The sequence below is a fragment of the Nanorana parkeri genome, unplaced genomic scaffold, assembly GCF_000935625.1.
Source record: "Nanorana parkeri isolate BGI_ZX_2015 unplaced genomic scaffold, ASM93562v1 scaffold836, whole genome shotgun sequence".
NCBI classification, from domain to species: domain Eukaryota; kingdom Metazoa; phylum Chordata; class Amphibia; order Anura; family Dicroglossidae; genus Nanorana; species Nanorana parkeri.
In genome coordinates this window covers 142,638-166,182 of record NW_017307104.1, presented here as the reverse complement: position 1 = coordinate 166,182, position 23,545 = coordinate 142,638, and the positions used below count along the sequence as shown (strand labels likewise).

Sequence of the window (23,545 nt, the reverse complement as noted above, 5' to 3'; positions counted from 1 at the left end):
AAACTCGTGATCCATTCATGAGGATCATGCCCGCAAAAGGATCTCATTACCCCTTGCTTAGTGACATCCTGACACCATGACCTAAAGTCTTCAGGACTCTGTTAGGACCTCACTGATGGATACTGTGACTCGAGACCCGGCCTGTTACCCGACTGCATATTTAGGTAAGAATTTAGGTATTTTCATTTTGTATTTTTATGTAACCTATTTTTTTGGGGGGTTAAACTCGACAGATATATCTTTTTTTTCTTCCAATCTACTGTACCATGGAATTCTAAAATCTTAGCATATGTTGTGGATCTTGAGGTAACATTATCAAACAATAATGGAAAAAAACAAAGTTCACAAGAAATCGTAATTAATGTAAAATAAAAATGAATGTAAAAAAAGCAATAAAAAAAAACCTGAATAGTTTGAGGAGACCACAGTAAAACAACACAATATAGCCACACCTATTTTAAAACTTCTAACCAAAAAATCAGGAGTAAAAAGATGTAGTTGAATTGCAACTTTTAATCGAACACAACGAATGATATGCCTTTCCTGTAGAAATCCTCCTTTCAGTGATGCTGGATCCTCTTCACAGCAGTTCACTTCCATCACTGTATGAGTTAGCTGTTTCTGCTTCTTTCTGTGAGTGGAGGAGGGAGCTCCTGTCATTCATCCTCTACTCAAAGAATGCTTTGCATTCTGTGAAAAGAATGCAAGAAATTCTGTGAATGGGCAAGTGGGGCAGAAATGGAGGGCAAGTGGCACCAATTTTTTCACTATTTCAGCAGAAGCTCATCCAGTGCCAGAAGTTCACTACTGTAGAAGATTTCTACAGGAACCATCAGCCAGCAGGACGTAGGATAGATTTCATTAGAAGTTTTACTTTCCTGGCACTGTATATCCAAATATACATTTTAATTAAACCCAACATTTAAAGTCTTATCTGGCTTTTAAAAGCAGCAGCTGTCACCTATTCAAGTTAATGATCAGGTGACAGCAGTTGCATGTAATGGTATGTGATATGATTACATTCAGTTAGGAATCAATCACTATCCTTGGACGCGATGATTGTGCAACCAGGAAGAGTGTTTTCTAAGCGCATATAATATCACACATCATTACATGTGGTGGGCAGATGTTTACAAGAGCTGTCACCTGATCATTAACTTAAATGGTTGACAGCTGTCGCTTGTAAACTGCAGGAAAACGCAAGTTTCTGACGCTGGAATCCCTAATTGCACCTAAACCTATTGATATGAGGAGCACCTTATTGTGTGTATAATTAGTATCCGTAGCAGCAAACCGCATATAGTTACATTTTATTTTAACGTATGAAATTTGGCAAGCGGCCCTCATAGGAGAAAAAAGTTAAAGACCCCTGCTATAGAGGGAAGGAAGGTGGAGAGCAGCCAAAACACCATTGGTGTTGGTCTAGGCCTGAAGAAACGAGCAATTGGCTGACAAAAAACCAACCCAAAGTGAGCATTGTTCATGTTATAAAACAAAAAAAGGGGTGCCTTTAATGGTGCAGATCAATTTATTCAACAAATGGTAAAATATGAACTAACAGGTACTCACAAGAGTAGAATAACAACGAGCTGTAGGACAGTAAAGAGGCCGGAGCAGTGGAGGGATCCGTGTGATCCGTGTCGACGCGTTTCCGTGGCACGCCCACTTCGTTAGAACATGTGGTCCAGCAAAAAAGGAAAAACAAGTCCTTAGCCACAGTTGCCCCCAATTATACTATAAAAATTTTCAATTTGTCCTCCCACCCTTTACATGAGATAGAAACATCCGTTCTACTTAAAGGTCTCATTTTGCTCCCAATTCTTTTCTTTTTTTTCTTTTTTCAATATTCGATTTTATTAATTTTTATGAAGGTCATTAAAATTGACATACTACATTGCACGATTAGGTATCCCGGTACAGCTCATTCAATCCGGCGTCAGCGTTTCATAACATTTCATTCTTATTACTAATGTCAGATTGACTGACCATGTACCTAATAGCTATCAACTTATGGCCTCAGAGGGCCCAATTAACAAAGTAAAAAAAATTACAATAAAACTTAAATAAAAAGAACAAAAATAAAAAAGGAAAGGGGGGAAAGAAGAAGAGGTATGGGGGAGGTCCGGCAACCTTATCGAAATTCTTCACTAGGATACTTTACTAGTATAATTTAAGAAGGCCTTATATGCTACCCCAACATCTATGACATTTTCCATTAGTCTCCCTATTGTCCCGATATATGTCCATTCTATCCTGTATCCTCCGTATATCCGTGAGAGTTTTTGAATTCATTCCATTGTTGCCAAGTAATTTCAAATTGTTGAAAAACCGTATCTCTCCGGATTGATGTAAATTCCTCCATCAGTCGATAATATTCTATTCTATTATACCACTCTCTCATTGTTGGAGTAGTATCTCTATTCCAGTGTAGTGGTATCAAATTCTTAGCAGTGTTAATCAGAGGGTATAGCAATGATCGCTTGTATACCGTAGTCGGGAGATCCGTCAGATGAAAAAAAGACATGCCATCGGGTCCAAGGGCAATGCAATTTTTGTAATCTTTTCGATGGTAGCCACCACCCGGGCCCAAAACGGCTGAAGTTTAGGACAGGACCTCCACATATGGATATAGTTCCCAATATTACCACAATTTCTCCAACACAACTCTGTCCTAGATGAATGCATTTTGTGTATACGTTCAAGTGTATACAGGGGTGTGGAAATTTAAAAAAAAACTACTTGTCCAAGGACTAGAGCGGGGGCCTGATCTACTTGTCCCTCATGAAAATCTACTTGTCCTGATACAAAAAAAGAAAAAAATTTAACCATAACCGTATTTAGCAATGCCAAGAAAAGCTTCTCGTTGGTCAGTGCCATCAGATGACTGCGCTGACCAACAAGTGCTTGGATTTTGAAAGCGAAATTCAGATTACAATGGCACAGGTACAGATAGTACACCCATACTGGCGGATGGGAAGGACCGTTCCCTGAAAGGTAAGTATAGTGGGGGGCATGGTGTCTGGACCAGATTTGTGCGGGTAATTCCATTTTTCCAAATTACTTGGGAAAGTGAATTTACCATTTGGGGCGGGTGCAGACTTGGGCGAGGCCGTGTACGGTTGCCTTGCGGCCTCATTGATTTCAATGGGGTTACATCCGCGTGGTAATCTCGGAATGTTTTCAATCGCGATTATGTGCATTTGTACGGGCGTTATTGCAGCGGGAAACTGCGCAATCTGCCTTGTGCGGCTGGGGTGCTGTTAGACAATAATGGCACTGCCAGCGTGATTGGCAGTGGTGTGAGATTCTGTGACCGCCTGGCCATTCACACGGTTTTGTGCACGATTGCCGTGTGGTAATGGATCGCCCACTTCACTCACACAATGCCCCATGCATGCGTTTATTCGTATACATATGATAGGGATTGGTTTTACTATTTTAGATTTTATTTAACTTTTTTTTTTTGCTTAGCAATATTTTTTTTTCATAATTTTTTTTACTTTATCGCCTTTTTTTTTTCTTCTATTTTTATGTATTTTCATTTTAATTTTTTCCAATTTTATGTTTACATTTTTAAATGTTATATATTTTATTTTTTACTTGACTTTATTGCTATCACACAAGGGTAACAAGCCCTTGTGTGATAGCTTTTGGAGATGACAGGTTCTCTTCATTGACCCTGTCAACTCCAACACAGGAGTTCTAGCACAGCTCTGTGCTATTTCTCCTGTGACAGGAAGGCTGCATTCCTGTGTCACTGCACACATGGAGCAGAGTAGAGAACCGTTCTCTGCCTTGCTCCATGCTCTGGAACCTAATTTGCAGTGGTCATCAATCCCCCACAAGATGGGGGGGGGGGCAAAGACTACGGCAAAAAGGAAGCCCAGGTGCAGAGAGACAGGCAGCCGGGAGCAGTACACGGCCGGCCGGCCGCTGGAGATAGAGAGAGGGGAGGAGAGGAGAAGCGTGATTCAGGCAGGTTACGAGTGATTTTTGGACGGCTGCACAGCCGTTTAAAATCACTCGTACAAAACGGCTCCCACACTACATTTAGCAGTGCTGCTTGCCCGCAGCCGGGCTAAATGTAGAAAAAACTACTCGCCCAACGCCCAAAACTGCCTGTCCTGGGCGTCGGGCAATAGGAATTCCACACCCCTGTGTATAACACCATTGTGCTGAACATTGTGTCATTCACTAACGTGTTTATGTACGAATTTGCATTAAGATTTAGGATTTTTTGTTTCTCCAAGTCCGTCCAGGTTATCCCCAGTTCCTGTTCCCACTGCTTCAGGTACAGTGGGAATAGATTAGGTTGATGATTTACCAGAATCTTATAAATTTGAGAAATGCCATGTCGTGGGCAGTCAGTGGAGAAAAATAATTTTTCCATTAGTGTAAGTTCTGATATCGTGCGTAACGGTTTTGGAAGTGATGCAATAAAATGTGATAATTGTCTATGTCTCCATGTGTCGAAAGGATAAGTCCCCCATTGTGCTCAGAGATCTATTAAGGAATGTGGTTTGTGTCCATCACTTACATGATAAAGCTTTAAAGTAGCGTGATTCGTCCATTTAAGAAAACTTGTATTGTGCATTCCAGGTGGAAAAAATAAGTGGTTTATCACTGGTATTATAGGCGAGTTATATTGTCCTATTAGCCCGGGATATAGTGAATTCCAAATTTTTAAAGTGTGTTGGGTAAGAGGGGAGGTATGGAGATGTAATTTCCAATATTCTTGAGGAATCCAACAAATGGTCGATATTATTTGTCCGGCAAGCTCGTTCTCCACCTCCACCCATCGTTTAGTTTCCGTGTGAAAGTGCAGGTCTAACATTCTATTAATTGCGACAGCCTGGTAGTAATTTTTAAAATCTGGTAGTGCTAGGCCTCCCTGACGTTTAGTCCTAATTAAGGCTCCAGGAGAGATCCTGGCGGGAGAACATCTCCAGACAAAACGACTGACAACCGACTTAAGGGCTCGTAAATAAAAATTTGGCAATGTGATCGGCACTGTTTGATATATGTATTATACCCGTGGCAATATCATCATCTTGATAATATTTATCCGGCCCGTAAGAGAAATACATGGACGGTGGTTAAACCAGTTACGATCCTTGTTAATTGCATTTAACAAGGTCATGTAATTGACCGTAAATAGTTCTGTGATTCTAGAAGTGAGTGATATACCAAGGTATTGCATTTTATAATTTTGCCAACTGAACGGCATTACTTCTTTCAAGGCCGATACCATATATGCCGGAGCGGATCTGTTTAATATTTCTGACTTGGATAAGTTAATTTTAAAATTTGACATCTGACTAAAAGAGTCAAATTCTTGTATCAATGATGGCAGTGAGATCTGCGGTTGTGAGATAAAAAAAAGAATATCATCTGCATATGCGGCCAGTTTATGCTCTGTAGTGCCTACTGTGATACCGGAGATATTGCTATTTAGTCTGAAAGTGGCGAGAAAAGGCTCCAATGTCAGAGCAAATAACAATGGCGATAATGGACATCCTAGGCGTGTGCCGTTATGTAAAACAAAACTATCTGATAGAGAACCATTTATTTTAATTTGGGCCGTAGGGTTATTATACAATGCCATTACCCCAGTCAAAAACCTGGGTCGCATTCTCACTGCTTGCAGAGTAGCCCGGAGGTACTCCCAATCAACCTTGTCAAACGCTTTTTCCGCGTCCGTTGACAGAAACAGGGTATGATTTGAGGATAGTGATGTCTGATGTATTAAGTTAATTGCCCTCTGCTATCTCTAGCTTCCCTTCAGGGATAAAGCCCGTTTGATCAGGTGTTACTATTTGTGACATAAAGCCACTTAGTCTAGTTGTCAGGATTTTGGTATAAATCTTAATGTCTGTATTAAGTAATGATATTGGCCGATAACTACTACATGTGGTTGGGTCCTTACCCGGTTTAGGAAATACTGATATATAAGCATGTAACGCTGATGGGGGTGAAGGAATGCCTTGGAAGAGAGAGTTAAAATACTCACATAGGTGGGGGAGCAGTATATGTTGGAATTTGTTCTAATATTGTGATGTATAGCCATCAGGTCCCGAGCTTTTCCCATTTGCCATTACGGCTATAGCCTGTTTAATTTCTTCTATATTTATAGGGGATTCCAAACTTTCCATGTGGGGTTTAGTTAAAGAGGGGAGAGGAGTTGAAGTTAGGTAAGTCTGGATGCGTTCCAAATGTTGGCCTAGAGTTGGGGTGGTAGATTCAGGTCTTACATTATACAAGGATTTATAATATTCCCTAAAGACTTTGGAGATATCAGATGTTATATTTACCATAGCGTCCTGTTTGGTTTTTATTTTGACCACAAAGTTTGAGCTTTGTCGATCTTTCAATAGCCTAGCTAGGGATTTCTCTGGCTTATCACGTTCGTAAGAGCGTTGAGAAAGGTAATTAACTGATCTCTTATATTTAAGGGATAGTGTTTCCTTCAACTCCTCCCTCGCCTTTGTCAATTCCTGAAGTGCCTGGTCTGTCAATGATCCTTTATGGATCCGTTCTAATGTAGCCACTCTTACTGAAAGCTCTGTTATCTCACGATTTCTTTCTTTCTTTTTACGCGACCCATAGAGAATAAGGGATCCCCTAATTGTGGCCTTGTGTGCCTCCCAGACGATGCCCAATGACATGTCTCCTCCAGTGTTTTCATTAACCTCCCTGGCGGTATGATTCTAATCATAGCAGATTACATTGTATTGTGTGTATTCTATGTACATTACAACTTTTGACTTTTGAATTTGCCGCCGGCTGTGACGCCCGAAAATGAAACTAAAAGTCAGATGCCGGCTTTTAGTTTCATTTTCGGGCCGCGTACAGCAGAGGACGCCACGGGCTCGCAGGGACAAGGTGAGTGTCACTTTTCTCTGCAACCCCGAGTCTGGCTCGGGGTTACCGCTCCTAGCATTGAAAATTCACCCCGAGCCAGACTCGGGATTACCGCCAAGGAGGTTAAAATAGTTAGAGAGATCTAACACTTGGTGCCTATACCCAAAAAAGAACGAACTGATGGTGATTTCTTTAAGATTCGTTTTTGCACACAGTTCAACAATGGGGCCTTTCGGATTTCTAAAATCTTCAAAAATCACTGGCGAATACTTAAGGAAGATCCCGTGCTGAAACACTCTTCCGAATCGTCCTAACGTCATATATAAGAAACCCAAAGATCTCCGTAGCTTTATGGCCCCCAGCAGACTAAAATCTATTAAAAGGAACTAACCTAGGTAAAGGTCTTTTTGGGCAAACGGGGTGTTATAAATGCAAAGTCCATAGTTGTGGAGCTTGTCCTTTCCTGTGGCATAGAAAAAAACACATCACTTATTCCAGAGGACAAACTTTTCCGATTAGACAATACATTAACTGTGTATCGTGTTATGTCATCTATGGCATTATTTGCCCTTGTGGCAAGCTATATGTAGGGCGTACAACACGAACAAGGACCAGGTTTGGAGAACATTAAAAAAAATTCTTAAGAAAGCAACTGACCATTCACTCCCTCGACATTTTGCAGAAGCCCACAAATCAAATCCGGAAGGACTAAAGGTCTTCAGGATCAAAACGATACCCGACAATTTTGATGAAGGCCAAAAATTTAGGAAACTGTGTCAGAGAGAAGCCTTTTGGATATACTCCCTCAATAGCATGCATCCCATAGGGCTGAATGAGGGACTTGAGATGATCTCCTCACTTTGAACCTTTGGCCAGTTATCTGGATCATGTTTAGATTCCCTCCCCCCTTTTTTCCCCCATCTCATTGTCATCTGGATCCACCCTAGTCATCGAGCTTGCCTGTCCTTAATTTGGACAGGAATCCTCCATCCATGGACCAATGGTTATGTATCCAACAATAACCATTTGGTTGTTTTAGTCAATCATCACCAGTATACTTACAGCACACTTATAAAGTTACCACCTAAATCATCTTAATAAGTGATACCAAACGAATATCAATTTATTCTATTTTTCTTCATATACCTTTTTATATTAATTAATTTTTAACATACACTTTAATATTATGCATCCTATATCATGTATTCTTCACATATATATGTATATACATATGTTTTTACTATTTAAATTGAAGCTTTTGTGTTTGCCTATGATGTTTATCACTATACTACAATAGTATTCATTTAACCTTTTATGAAATTTCTCATGAACGTTTTTAATCATCACACATATATATATTTATCCTCTATTATTCATCGTTCTATTGTGGTAAGAGGCATAGACTCTGGTCTCCTCTCCACTCTTCCTCCCAGTTTGCTGGCAGAGGGGTGTCATTAGAGTCCCGTCCGTATATATTGGGATACACTAACAGGGACAGAGACTGTCAGTGCTACACTCGGTTTTCCGCAGCTCCGATTGGCTGGGAGACCAAGGTTGTAGGTTGGGTGAAACCTGATTTAAATTAGGCTAGTTTAGCCCACCCATTACCAACTTGGCCACCTCCTATAACCGGCTAATATCCTATCAACATTATAGAGTACTATCCAATCAGGTGCTTTTTGTCCCCTCTTATTCAAAGTGGGGAGGAGACTAGAATCAAGATCTGACGAAGGGGGCGTGCCCCAGAAACGCGTCGACACTTCACTTCATTGATTTGCACATAGGACGTATCACACGGATCCCTCCACTGCTCGGGTCTCTTAACTGTCCTATCGCTCGTTATTCTACTCTTGTAAGTACTTGTCAGTTCATATTTTACCATTTGTTGAATAAATTGATCTGCACCAGGAAAGGCGCCCCTTTTTTTGTTTTCTTTCAGTTATCCCAGTCTCCCTGACTGTATTGGGGCTGCGCCCTGCATATATGCCTAAACACTGGTTCTTTATGAGGCACAAGGAATGATTGCTTCTGGATATATAATTATTGTTCATGCTATGTCTATTGGAACACTTATAATCTGAACATCTGAGGACAGATTAAAGTTTTTAAAAAAAAGTTTGAAAGTTTCAGAACAGAATACTATTCTGGACTATAGTATTACAGGTAGTAAGAGTCTGTATATAGAACAAAACTCACTAGCTAATGAGGCAAACAAGCAGCAGGGCCTAGAGGGAAAAGACTAATATAATCAACACAGTAAACCCGTGATGCAGACAGTATAAATTTCTTGATGGAAAGAAGCAAAGGTAGTCCAGTGATCTGATATGATCAGTTATCTGATATGTTATAGTGATCTGTTAGCCAGTCTTAAAGATAGTTGCCTTTTGCCTACTCGATACAGTTTCCTGGCGTAGAAACTTCCATTCTCCTGGTATTCACTGTTAGACTCCCTATATAAATGTATTCTGCTGCAATTCGTAGAAATAGCAGTACTAAGAAAAGCAATAGTCAGTCATAATGACATGGTTATTGTACATCACAAACAAAACCTTCTTGCAGTCTGCGATGGACTTCACATACACAATGTATTTCATGCAAACACATTGAAAATAAAGAAACAAAGTAAAGTAAACAATTAATTTGAAGTGTATTTTTTTTACTGAAATTAGAGTTGATAAAAAGTAGCACAGTTATAAATTTGCCATAACAAATTGCAACTGCCACTATTGTATTCATCTCATGGTCTATGCTTTCATAAAATATATAATAATTTGGGGGTTTTAGTAATCTTCAGTCCTAAAACGTGCATTTTAACAAATGTTAAAGAAATGAAAAAACGACGTAGGCAGCAAGAGAGAGTTGAGGTCGTTATATATTCTCATTCGTAAGAGAGCTTTAAAACAATCCATCCCTGACCTCTCTAACTGCTTCTCGAACTGCTTGATTCATTCTGCAATGTCCTCAAGAATCACAACAAAGACTCCAAAATCTAGGTTCAGTCAGTTTATAACAGTTTAGAAGTTGGCAGACTGTGAAGATTCTGTTTCGATAGAAAGTTATAGGAAAAGAGCTCAAATTTTAGTTCCTCTGTTGTGAAATGTAAACATACATTTTTCCACAATGTACAGATACAGATGTGAAGAACTTGTTTTACTGTGTTTTATTTGCAAATATTTCAGTGTGCATAGTCTGGGCACAGGTTCACTTAAACAAGGAGACAGGTTTCTAGTAGAATCCACCCTATGCTCTGCTCAAATCTGCCATATCACAGCATATAGAGTCTCTAGATACAACCAATCATTCTCTACAGCAGACTCCAGTGCATGCACAGACCAAGGGCAAAAAACTTAGCAGTGGATTTAAATATTTCCATGGTTCTTGAAAAATAATTATCTACAGCCAAAACCTTTTTTTTATTTGGATAGAGTAGAGAAGGGTTAAAATCTCTGTCAAGTTTTTATTGCTGTCTGTGTTCCCACTAGGCAGATCACATTTAATTATTTGTCTTTATTTGTCCTAGTAACCAATGCCACCAAGACAAAGTGATGGCAAATCTAAATCTTTGTCACCAAAATAAGAGGTGAAGGTAAATCTTCCAACCAAGACACTTGTTCTGGTGACATAGCCTCACTATAGAGAAATTTATTCTCAATTCCTATTATCTATTATCTATTAGGCTGCAAAATACAAACGGTCTTTCCTTTCCTACTATACCCAAAATTGGAAAAAGAGTTTTTGCTTTGTATGCGATGCATCAAGTCTGTAAGCTGTGGTATATGTGGTACAGGCAGCCAGCTGAGATAGGACATTTATACATATTTTTTAAGTTAGACAAATGTTAATTTTTAGGAGGGTTTGTTAGAATAAAATCCACTAATCACGTAGAAGTAGAACCTCAAAAGGAACCTGTGCTGAGAAAATAGAGGCTGACTTCTATTTCGGAAAATGCCTGGCTTTCTTGCTGACTAAATGGCTTAATTACTTACCAAGTCTCTGACTAACATTATAAATAAGGAGTTCACTCTCAGCACAATGGATGCATGCTTCTCAGGTTAGTGACTTAAAGTAATGAAATCACAAGAATATCTGGACTACGAGGCAACTTGCATTTTTATAGAAAAATAATCAGCAATGGCAGCCTTGAAATTTCTCTCAGATCAGGTTTCTGTTAACAGCAATATAAAAAAAAACACATACACACGTAAGGCAAAAAAAGGCTTGTATTACTTACATATTCAGCTGTATCATCCATTTCCCACTGAGTAAGGAAAGGCAGTAGAGAAAGAAATAATAATATGAATTGCAAAACAAGATTGGCTGTGATGACCAGCTCTATTTGAAATCTAAAACAGAAGGTGTCACAATAATCTGAAGAGTGTATAGAAAAAATGATTCTCTTTCTCCATCTCAAGCAGTCAGATTGTTTCTTTCTTTAATCTTTGAAGCACAACATGGTAGAAAGGAGGAGGGGGATACTATCATCAGGCCCAACATATTTAGCATTATGCAAGATCCAAAGGTTTATACTTTCTGTAATGCAATTTTTCCTGTAAAAATACGCCCAGGACTTTTTTTTCTAGCTAAATTGTAGAAGTGGAAGCTATTATAATTATATATGTAATATTATAAATAATTATTTACAAATGTTGCTGCAGAAAGCTCACACAGGTGACCAGTGCACCCATGATTGGCTGTGGTCAAGCTGTCATTGGACAGCTTAGGGCACACCCACAACGTGCAGAGCCAATCTGTACCTTGTGATTGCTGTAAACCAATCGCAGCCATTACAAGTTACATTCAGCCCAAACATAATGGAGGAAGTGTAGTAAAGAGAGTGGTGAATGTTTGTAAACACAGCAGGAAGGAGGATTGTAGCAGATTAAAAGGTGGAAGAAAGAGGGTGCCACTGACCACCAGTGAATTTTTTTTAAGGTGGTGGTAAAAGTGCTGCTGACCACCAATAACCGGGGTTTTTTTTTTTTAAAGATAAAGAAATGAAAAGTAAATGTAAGCAATTCCAAATTGTGCCATTTTTTATAATATTGTAGAAATAAAAAAAAACAAAAAAAAAACAGTGATTTCTAAATACCATCAAAAGATAGCTCACCTGTCTCAAAAAATAATGCAAAATGACAGTAATTTGAGTACAGTGTTTAATAACAAATAACTGTCGGTCAAATTGTCACAGCAATGAAAACTGAAACATTAAGGGGTATATACAGGCTAGTATTCATGTGATTAGAATGAACCTGTCAACATTTTAAACTTGTGTCCTGTGTCCATCTTAAAGTCTTGTCTAAGAGCAGATACAAGATGCATGCTATGTTATTAACTAGAAAAAACCTTCTTTGTAAATCTTTAATTTATTACTTTGCTACTAGGGGTCACGACTTCCATGACTTTAGGGCTACCTTGAGTATTTGAAATAATTTCAATGGCCAGTGTATGTGTATCTTGTTACGTTAAATATATATCAAAAAGGAAAATAAAAGGTTGGGTTTTTTTAGGCATAGAATGACAACTCCAGAAAGACAGAGGACCGTAGAAAATATTGAATTTTAATGTTGGTAGTATTTTAAAAAAGAGCTAGTACATAGCATAAAAACAAGTTAAATATATACTTCATTTTCATTATGATCAATTAAGAGACATAGTGTTCCATAATTATGAGCCGTGGGACGCCCCAAGCAGTTTAGAAAACAGAGGAGTGGGCAAACCGTAACCAAAGGTGGCCCGGAGCCCAACATAAAAAAAATCTGGGAGCTCACCAAGCTGCCTTGTGATTCAACCTGCTTTCCCTGATGGTGATAAATGCACCTCAAAATATTTTGTGACAGTGTGGAGCAAAACTCAGGTCGCAACTTTACAAAACTAATACACAAAAGTCAGATGGCCAAAAGGCCCAAGACACACTCACTATCCTGGTGGTGTGGGTACATGCAGGAAAAGGTGGAACTTTAAGTCTTGATTAAGAGTGTGGTGAAATCATTGGTAAATGGTGGAACTGGAAGCCGAAGATCCTTTATGGGGATCCTCCCACATTTCAAAGAAAAAAAATCTAATTTTATAAATGAAGCTATTGCATTTAAAATAGACTCTAAGACCACTAACCACCTATAAACTTGGAATGTGTAGGAGTCGGACACAAACAGGCAAGACAATGTCTTAATTTTAAGTGGAAAACAGGAAATAGCTTGGAAAGAAGAACTCAATGTATTACTTTTACTTTTTGTACTTTTGTATTTTCTACTTTTTGAGCATATTTGCAACTCTTCCTCTTTGTTTAAAATGGAACAAAAACTTTCTCTTAAAAAAAAAAAGAACAAGAACAAGGGTTTTTTACAGGGCAAAGCAGGCAAATAAGAAATACTTCTGGCCGAAGTAATCCTCAAAAAAGCCCCCTAATGGAAAGTACTCATAAGACCAAGTTAAGATCAAACAGATGAATTGGAGAACAAAAAGACAAATATGAGTGATTGCTTGCACAAAGATCCAATTCAGTAATGGACCCTGAAAGAACACCTAAGTTTGACACCTGGCCCTTGATGATAACGAGAGCCATCATTATGTCAAAAGGATTCTCTCAACTGAATAGAAGCCTTGCAAATGGATGGTAAATGTATTTTCTGGCTTTAAGCATAGTGGGCATCACTAATTCAGAGATGACTCTGTCCCTCAGTACCTAAGCTTCAAGAGCCATGCTATTAAATTCAGCAACCAAGAAGCAGGGTGCAAAATTGGTCTTGACTGACTTCATCAGCGAAAGGCAAATTGGTCAAAGTTCTAGAATACTGATTAGAAGTTTAGCTTCCACTGGCAGCCAGAGGCACTGCACCATTAGGGTACCTACTACTTATTCGTAGCCCGGAAGGGTTGCATAAATCTGAACTATTTGCTGCCTAAGCAGGGAGAAAGTACTTTGCCACTATTCAGGCTGGAGATACTAGGCACCATAGGGATGAGGATCCAAACTTGAGATGCCTGTTCAAGGTCCTAGGCAACTTGTCCCAGGCAGATCAGATGCTTCTCTACAAGGCTCTCAAGTGAAATTGGTCCTCAAAGAATTATATCATATGGTCCAATACTCTTATTCAACTCCGTAATGTGGATCAATTCCACGACTGGAGTTGCTGAACCCGAGACCGAAGTCTCGTCATTTTTTCCTTATGTAGGAAGATTCTGGCTACAGTGGTGTCCAGGGTGAGATCTAGGTACATCCCGCAATGAGCCAGTGTCCACACTGATTTCTGTATGTTTAGCAGCCATTCAAACATTCTAAGTTTATGAGGAGTGATGTTAGCATCGGTTGAAAGATCCAAAGATGACCATTTCCTTAAAAGAAGGTTGACCAGGTAGCGTATGACCTTAGTTGCAGAAGTCGTGCCTGCACTTAAGCCATAATGCATCTTAACAAATGACAGACTGATGTGTGACATAAACCAACGAGAGTCCAAGTTTCCATCCCATGTGATGCTGAGGGCCAAGATAATTTGATGCACATAAGGTCTGTATTTATTTCAACAGCCTCCAAATCATGGCTCAGGGACTTGTCTTACTCAGCAAGAATGTGGGCCAACAGACCACTTGTGCTTGTGGGAACTCAAGCCTATCACATTGCTCGAGAAGGGAGCAGGTCAAAACTGAGTGCTCTTAAAAAAAAGAGTGCTCTTAACCACCTTGGATATACTCATCACTAAGAGATGGTAAGGATTTGGGTTCGCTGGGGAGAGGGGGAGAAGTGTATTTTGGGCCCCTGAATAAAGCCCTCTGTCATGAACCTGGTATATACGACAAGTTTACAAAAGGGCTTCCCGCACACCACCTGTCCAATACTGCCTAGAGTAGGAGACAGGGTTTAGCAGGATGAGGAGTGAAACAGATGCCTGTAGTGGGTCCAGACGCAGCAGAAACAGAAAAGTGTTGAGATGCTGAAAATACTTGGATTAGGTCTGCACATGAAGCTGGTACACAACTCGGAAACAGGAACTTCCAGGTGCAAGGAGAAGAACTGGTGTCAAGACAGGCAGTGTCAGCAACTGCTGGGCAGCAGAGGCACCAATGCAGAAGGAGCAAGGTCAAAGTCCAGGCCAAGGTCATTAACAGACATGCAGCAGAGTTACCAAGACAGCAGGCAAAAAAGGAAGACGTGTCAAGGTCAGTAACAGAAGATCTGGATACAGCAGAGTTGGGAGGCAAGCCGGGCAAGTACAAAATAGCAAAACTCGGGTCAGATCACAGATGCTGACAACCACTGAGCAGCTTTCCTCAGTTGTTCTCTGCTTTAAATAGGCTTCTTGGTGCCAAACCTAGTGCTAAAGGGGCTCGCTCATTCATGCTAATGCACATGTGCATGAACACACACACGTGTGTACAGCCATGACCCTATGCAGTAGACCATAAGGATGCACAGATTTGTGGGCATGGCCGTGCATTTGAGGAGAAAACATAATAAGTAAGGTAGTTTAGCTTCAGCACCTCAGGTGGCTCAAGGAAGGACACAGAGACAGTCGCAGAGGTGATCAGCTCAGTAGCCTTTGTACAGGCGATACAAAACAAGCTCTCCCTATCACTGTCGAACTTGACACTTCAAAAAAGAACATTTACTAAATGGCAACCTACCCCCCTATTGTGCCAGACATTGCCACATGTAATCATGCAAGGAAAGCAACTAGGATAAGGAAACAGGAGTAAACCTTTCAAAAGGGCATGGTGAGGCAGTTAGGGTATGAACAATTGTTGGTGCAGACAGCAGATTACTACCTTGATTGCAGACTGGAGAGAATTTTTTGCATCTGGCTGGATCTATCACCAACTACTGACTGAGGATAAAACACAAAAAGCTCAAAAAGATGTACATCCTTCTTTGAACAAAGCTGAGCAGGATGGTTAAGAGCCGAGCACATTTCTGGCAGGTCTAAGGTACTTCCAGCATTTTTTAAAGGGATAAACTATAGGTAGATGTGCATGTATTACAGTGTGCACCCCTACTGGACAGAGTGTGGACTGGTGAGCATGACAAAGCCTACAGGTCAACAAAATCCAGTCCCTGCTAAGAAAACAAAACGATTTTCGTGGCAGTCTGAGGAGCTGGTTTTTAGGGATCTTCAAGTGTCTTTCCTTTTAAATACTTAAAATGGTTAACATGTTTACTTTAAAGGAGAACTATGAGGTGAGTGCTTTTCACTCACCTTATAGTTCTAGCCGTCCTGTGACAATGAGACTATCACAGGTCGGCTCAGTAGATCGGGAGGTGAGCGAACACATACCGGCGTTCGCTCACCTCTCGATCCTGTCACTGCTCTCTGCCGTGACAGGGGGAGGGGCTGGATTCCCCCCTCCCAGCTCCGATCCGCCAGCGCTGACTGGCGGAACGGACGGGGGAGGCTACAGCTGGCCCTGCCTCTAGATAGGCAGAGCCAGCTGTCAGTCACCCAGCTGGGTGGATCCAGACATAATTGTCGGTATCATCTTCGGCTGCAGCGTCTTGGTATACCGCGAGCAGCAGTCACGGTATACTGCGGCGTCTCAGTATACCGCGAGCTACAGCTCGCAGTATACTGAGCATAGGGTGACGGGAGGACGCTAGTTTGTGTGCTCCCGTTACCCTAAGGAGAACTATAGGGAAAAACCTTAACTCCATAGTTCTCCTTTAAGTGAGCTTTGAGTGCTTCCAGATCACACCTACAGCAGCTATTTTTCACTCTACATGTATTGTTGATCCATATCCATCAAAAACTATTTGCAGAATGTATCGTACATTTTGTTTTGTATCAAATTACCTGCGAATCAGTCAGCATAACATCCCTAATAAAAGGAAGCCCCTTTGCCTCTCCATTTTCAATTTTAACATAGTGAACTTGATAGCCACGAATTTGGCCATGTTGACGGTTTTGGACAGGAGAACGCCAAAATACTTTAATGGCGGACGAGTTTATTACTTCCACCTCAACTTTTCTTGGTGGAGCACTGGGCACTGAAGAGAAATGGAAGAAAAAACAATTACTTATTTTAAATAGCTTTAACATTTTCCTTTCACTAGAACAAGAACATTTCTGAAATACAAGAGAACAAAATGCTAGCAATGTATACACAGATGAAGAATTTTTTTTCTTTGCATAGCGCAAGGAAAGATTAGAACCCCTGTCTAGCTTTACTGTTATCTGGGATAGATTGGAGACAATGATTTCACCAGACAGTAAGTGAGGGGAAATATCCAACAGCAACAAAAACTGAATCTTTTTTTTTTTTGTAAAAATAAAGTAGTAAACAATAGGCACTCTCTCCAATGGAGCCCTAGATACCAATAAAAACTCAACGGTGGTCCAAAACAAAACAAAAAATATTAAGTTGAATTTAAACGTGAATGTTTCCATGAAATGTGCAGTTATGCTACAGAGCAGGGTCTGTTGCACCTTGCACTCACAGAGTCTGCAGTTTTCACATAGTATTTACAATACCGTGGAAGCTATGCATTTCACTGACCCAAACATCTGATCTATGCGGTAATAAAATGTAGCTTTTATTATAGCTGTTAAGAACTTATTTGAATTGTTCTATTTATATTGACATACCATTTGTGTTTCATGCTGGAGGTTGTCACTCTCTACAGTGAAAGTATCAGGAGCGATAGAGAGGTATCTGTAAATTCCCAGTACTACCAATCTAAGGCAGGTATATGTACCTCTAAAATCTAGGGAGTACCTATCTCCAAATCCTTCTTGCGCTAATAACAATTTACTGCTTTTTTCTATTAAACTAAAGTTCTATACGTATTCCTCACTTAGTTTTTAAATACTATCTAATCTTACTTTATACCTTTTCTAAATTCTGCTGCCAATACTTTTCCTCTCCCTCCTGAATCTATATTGATGGTCTTATCTTACTGTTTCTTGCCTCCTACACTCACTCTGATACAAGATGAATACATTTAATGCTGTTTGGGGCACTTGTTCAAATTGTCTGAATCTATCCATGCACTAACCCTTTTCTGTGGTTATGACCTTGTGCCCTGGGTGACTCCTCCTCCTGTTTAACAACACTTACTGTCTACCTACCTCTACCCACTTAGGGTTCCTTCTGTTTCTTGTCTTCCCTTCCCACTTATCCATTTGGGCTATTGCACTACTATCCTTATTTGTCCTCGGCCTTTTACCTTATAAACATGTAGTGTGACCCAATTCAGCCAAGGTTTCGTGCTTAATGTGAAGTGCTAACATTATATATCAGCATATTGAACACATTGTTTTCATTACGGAGCTGTAAACTATAGGCACTACCCCTGAGGTTTCTGTGAGATCCTGTTTATATTCTTCTATGGGCATTGTGGGCCTTGTACCTTTTACATATGGATTTTATACTTGTCATACTAAACTTTTAAATAGCCATTGCATTAAAAACCAAATTCTGCTGTTGGTGCTTTAAATAATAATAGCAAACTGGGCACCGCTTAAATGTTAGGACTATAGTTATGGCCAACGCATACGTGTGCATCACGTATGTTATGACATCACATGTGTAATAACGTCACACACATGTGTGCGTGGTGAGTCTATATACTGTCACAAGGTGCTGTTTGCACCCACCCGTTTCTAAGGGCAGCCATTTTCTGAAGTCACTCCCAACTTTGGTCATTTTATTATGCTGCAATCTTGTCTGAGGGCAAAACCTGTTCATATCTATATTTTAGGTAGAGATGCACTGTTACCGGTTTTTAGGTATCAAGTAGGGATGCACCGATATATCGGCCGAAATGGCACTTTTGGCATAATGCCGAAAGTGCCATTTTCCTGCCGATACATCGGCGCATCCCCGATTTCTTTCCTCTCCGCTGGGCGCTGCTCTATGTCCTAGCGGGGAGAAGAGAAAGTGACAGCCGGCCGAGCGATGCGGTGGAGAGCACTGTGAGCAGTTGGCGTCTCCTCCCACACCGCTTTGCCGCCTATCACAGTCCGGAAGACCGGTGTGGGGGCGGAGACAGCGCCGTCACAGGAGGCTGGTCTTTCCTCTCTACACCGCTCGATCAGCCTCCTGTTACAGCGTGTCAGAGAGAAGAGCAACGTACACTAATAAAAATAAATATAGAAAATTAAAAAGTTTATAAAAAATATAAAAGAATTTCAGTATCGGTTCCACATTTTTTTTATTTCGGTACTCGACATAGTACTGATGTCTTGTGCCCCAATTATCAGTAAGTCAGGCGGTGGATTGTGACCCATCGCCCGGCTTCCTGATTACCTGTGAAGCCGGTATGTATTCTAGCAAAAGAACACCGGCTTCAGAGGCTGCCTGGCTTCCTGACCAATCAGGAATACAGGCGGCAAGGCATGAGGTGCCATCCGGCTTTCTGATTGGTCAGGAGGCCGGGCTGCATGGCAACAAGTGAAGCCAGCGTTCTAGCCAATCAGGAAGCTGGGCAGCACGTCATGACCCGCCTCCCTGATTGGCTAGGAAACCATCTTCACTTGTTTCTAGGCAGTCTGGCTTCCTGACCAATCAGGAAGCCGGGATGAGAGTCATGACTTGCCGCCCGGCTTCTTAATTGGTCAGGAAGCCAGGCTGCTTAGCAACTCGTGAAGCCGACTTCCTAGCCAATTAGGAAGCCAGGAGGCGGGTCATAACCCACCGCCAGGCTTCCTGATTGGAAAGGAGGCTGCTCCCTCGGCACTGCTGGTAAGAGGGAGACCTCCCTCTGCATGGAAGTTTTGGTATAGGAGGTAAGTATCGGAGCATTTGGTATACTCGGTATCATTGCATCCCTAATTTTAAGCAGTGCATATTAAATATTTATAATAAACATGTATTTTGAATGATTACTGATATACACATTGTATAAATACAACAACAGCATTCAATATTATTAATGTATATGCTTTTTATTGCATATTCTATCAGTTTAATCTCATTCTGCAGCTTAAGCTGTACAACACAAGATTTTTCAAGTACTTTATATTTATAAAATTATACACAGAATCTTATCACACAGTCACATCATGAAAACAGACTATATTTATTTAAAATCATTAATAGTTTTGTAACTGACAGCAACAGAAAGTTAGCTATCGAAAAAAGTAAAAGTTTGGATACCATTTTTTGGCTAACTAAACAGACTGTAATGCAATCTTGAGAAACATGCAACACCAGAGACACAGATGTTACATGGCCCATATGAGTAAGATTGGGTGGTAAAAAGTTTAGCATACACATGTAGCTAGGGATCAGGGTCTCCATTTAACCATCCTGTCACACTTCACACCTAACTGGGAAGTGAGGATGGTGCGAGTCTTTTTTAACGTCCCTGTGACATGGAGATGAGCCTGGGATGATGGTACACAGAAAATCATAGTGACACATAACATGTCTGTGTCTTTTTAGGCCAAGTGCAAGAGTCCTGAATTTTATTATGAATTTACACAATGTAACATGATGGTCATTTTATGCTGTGGTCTCCTCATGCAAAAGACCACAGCTAAAGGAACGCCAGTTTTGTTGTTAATAATAGTGAATCTGTGTAGAATCATTCACTGGCCTAATGTTTGTCCAGCCCCACCAACAGAGACCTGTATGGCATTTTGTACACACAAGTTGTATAACAGGTTACATCTGCATCTCTTTGCTGTTTTATGTATAAAATGCATGCTTCTCGCTGTCAGTTCATTTTGCTTAAAGAAGTCGCCAACATGCTTCGAAAAGGCTGCACTACAATTTAGTTCCTAAATTCAAACTTCTACTGTTTATACCCACATTTATACATACACTGTTTATAACCACAGTAACAGTTGGCAAAGGTTTCTAATTATACACAATTGGTGGTATGTAAAGCCTTTGTTTAAGCCATGAGAATTAGAATTAGGTCAAAATATCAATTTTGCATCAAACATATTTGGCAAGACAAAATAATTTTTTTTTGACATCTTTAAATTTCCTCATGTGTAAAACCTGTGGCACCTAACTAGTAGCACTAATCAGACTGCAGCAATAACCTCTAATCAGGTCTGCATGCCGAGTTACAGGGGAATGCTTGGGTGCTGAAACCACTGGCTGTCAGCCCTCCGTTACAGTTTCTCAAAGCAGAGAAATAAACTTCAGAGGGGGGTAAAGACGGTCAGGTAGAATTGATCCCGCAGAGTCACCAGGGCATCTACTGCTATGGTTAGAGGGTCCCTGGAACAGGAGACAAACCTACTCAGTTTGTGGTTGAGCCAGGAGGTCCACATCCAGTGTCCCCCACTAGAGTTTCGCTTAAGCCAGAATTTAATCACCCTCTCTTTGAGCCACAAGACTTTTGATTGCTTCCTAATGGTTGACGGGTGCCACCTGCTGTAGCATTGTCCAAATGAATCGGAGTCCAACAATTGAAAGGTCCAGTGCTGAAGGGATAACCAATTTACTGAGTTCCCATATACTGATAGGAAGCCCAGCCTATCAGGCTGGCTTAAGGAGGGCAGTGTCAGTGGAGTGTTGGGGGCAAAAGCCAGACCGTAAGGGGTCGAGGACATCTGATGAAGGGTACGTTGTCCCAGAAACACGTTACCTAGTTGCCATGCCAGTAGTGGGATGTATGCTCCTGTTGTGACCGACATTCTCACACCGCAGATGAATCTCTAACTACAGGTTTACCTAATACCAACTGTTTGCGAGTACATTCTTGCTTTTTAATTTGCACACAAGGATTTCTACACTAGAGAGGCACACTTTTTTTAGGTTTCCTGTGTGCTAGAGCTTCGGACACCCTGACTGTCTAAAGTGCTGCCCTCCAGTAAAGAGTTACGGTGTATATACCCCTTTGGAAAATGAACTTTGGTACCAGTGACTTTGTTGTTAGCTGGTAAGCGTGCTGGGAGCAATTTTTGCTTTTGTACTGAGAGCCAAAGCCAGTAAACCCCACCCACTCTTCTGTGCGTAGCTTCAGTGAGCACAGGAGGAACTGTCAGTGGATTGTGAGCTTGAGAGAGCCAATACAGCAGGGCAGATTTCGTTGCACTTGGGATCCACCACATAGAGCTGCTAGACTAAAGTGACTTAAGACACCAAGTAAAAAAGCTTAGGTACTCACAAACCAGCTGCTGAAAGTAGGAAAGGTTAAAAAGCCAGAAGTGACTAGGTCACTGTAGGTGGCAGCAAGGACTAGCCAAGATGAAAAGCCAGTGCCCCTTGCACTAGGAGCAATAGCAGGAAGAACCACCTCATAAACCAGTACAGTGGATGTGCATGTGTGACACTAAGTTAGTGATACTGCATTTAATTCCCCAGTGTGTTAACCTTTTCAGTGGTAAACTGACAGAAAAGGGCATAAAGGTGGCACTATACAGTACCAGTAATGTGATAGCTCCGGATACTCAGACATAAGGGTTCAGTACCTGAAGGTGACATTCCAGTTTATCTTCACCCTGTCCATCATTAGAATCTGAGTGGTCAAAGATTGAGTAGAAAGACAAAAAGGACAGTGCCAAAGATAGTGCCACAGCTTTGGACCAGGAGAGCATTGTGTGGCTAACAGTACAAAAAAGTCTGGAAAGCACCACATGCAAACCCCAGTGCCTGAAGGTCTTGTTCCAGGCAAGACCTGCAATCTTTGGTCAAGCAGGGTCCAAAGCCTCCAAAGCATCACTGAGAAAACAACGACACATATAGCAACAAGCAGATGAAGTCTTGATGGAAGGAAAAGTCTTCATTGAAAAAATTTAAATGATCAATAAAAATGGTTAAACTATTCTTAGTAGAGAAAAGACATCCATACTCCTAGGATACTAGCAAAAAACTGAACCATGTTAAATTGTTAAATTTATTCTGGGGGAATAAAGGCAGCAGTATAACTGAATCTTGAGTCCATCATGAACCAAAATAAATTTCATAGTATGACTTAAACTGTAGAATGAAATTACACTGATAAAATAAGCAATGAAACGTTTATAGAATGAGTATAAGTGTTGAGAGACATTAAAGGGTTATTAAACCCATGCATGTTTTTACATATATCTACTGCTAGCAAGCAGTAGATATAGGCAAAACAATGAAAACATTTTTTTCAAAGGGTTAATACTTACCGGTGTCTCCGCCATATGCTCCTGTCCAAGCATCTGAAAATTTCTTGGGCTGCAAAGGATCTTGGGGCGGGCGCATGCACAGTTCAGATGTTCGGCCAGGAGACGAGGAGAGACACAAAGTAAGTATATGGAGCAGCGTGCACCCGTACAAACTTCGTGGGACATGAGAGAAGAGGACAGAGGAGTCAGCGCTGGATCGGAGACCTGAACCAGCGCTGGAGGGACATCTGCAAACTACAAAGAATGTGGATACAGAGATACACTCTTTAGAGCCAGATTTAGAGCCACAAATTCCTGCTTTAGATTGTTAGAATTCAGAATATACAGTTAGAATATCAGGAACAATATAGAGGTGTATGTAGAGACCAATCATTTTCAGCAGGAAACACAAATGGTGTATCAATATAAGATGCTATAAATCCAACATTTCTAACAGTTATGATATGAACAAAAAAGCACCAGATAGGACTGTTCAGCCAGTATATACCAATATAATCAAAAGTATAATCAAACAAAATCTGTTAAAAAATGGAAGCAAGTTGTAGAAAGGTCTGCAGGATGCTGCCTCAAACCAGCCAGGGACACTGCAAAATCTAGGGCAAAAACACAAACAAGGGGCGCCTTTCCTGGTGCAGACAAAT

The 23,545-nt window shown here is 40.6% G+C and overlaps 1 protein-coding gene across 1 annotated transcript in view; it reads right to left on the bottom strand.

The window, feature by feature from the left end:
• The window catches only part of LOC108794331 (receptor-type tyrosine-protein phosphatase S-like), a 291,487-nt gene that overhangs the window by 129,993 nt on the left and 137,949 nt on the right, over positions 1 to 23,545 (bottom strand). Inside the window, exons 11-12 of the mRNA XM_018565355.1 lie at positions 16,641 to 16,834; positions 11,093 to 11,119 (exon numbers count right to left, since the gene is read on the bottom strand). Coding sequence (XP_018420857.1) covers positions 11,093 to 11,119; positions 16,641 to 16,834 — 221 coding nt within the window. The remainder of the gene's footprint in view (positions 1 to 11,092; positions 11,120 to 16,640; positions 16,835 to 23,545) is intronic.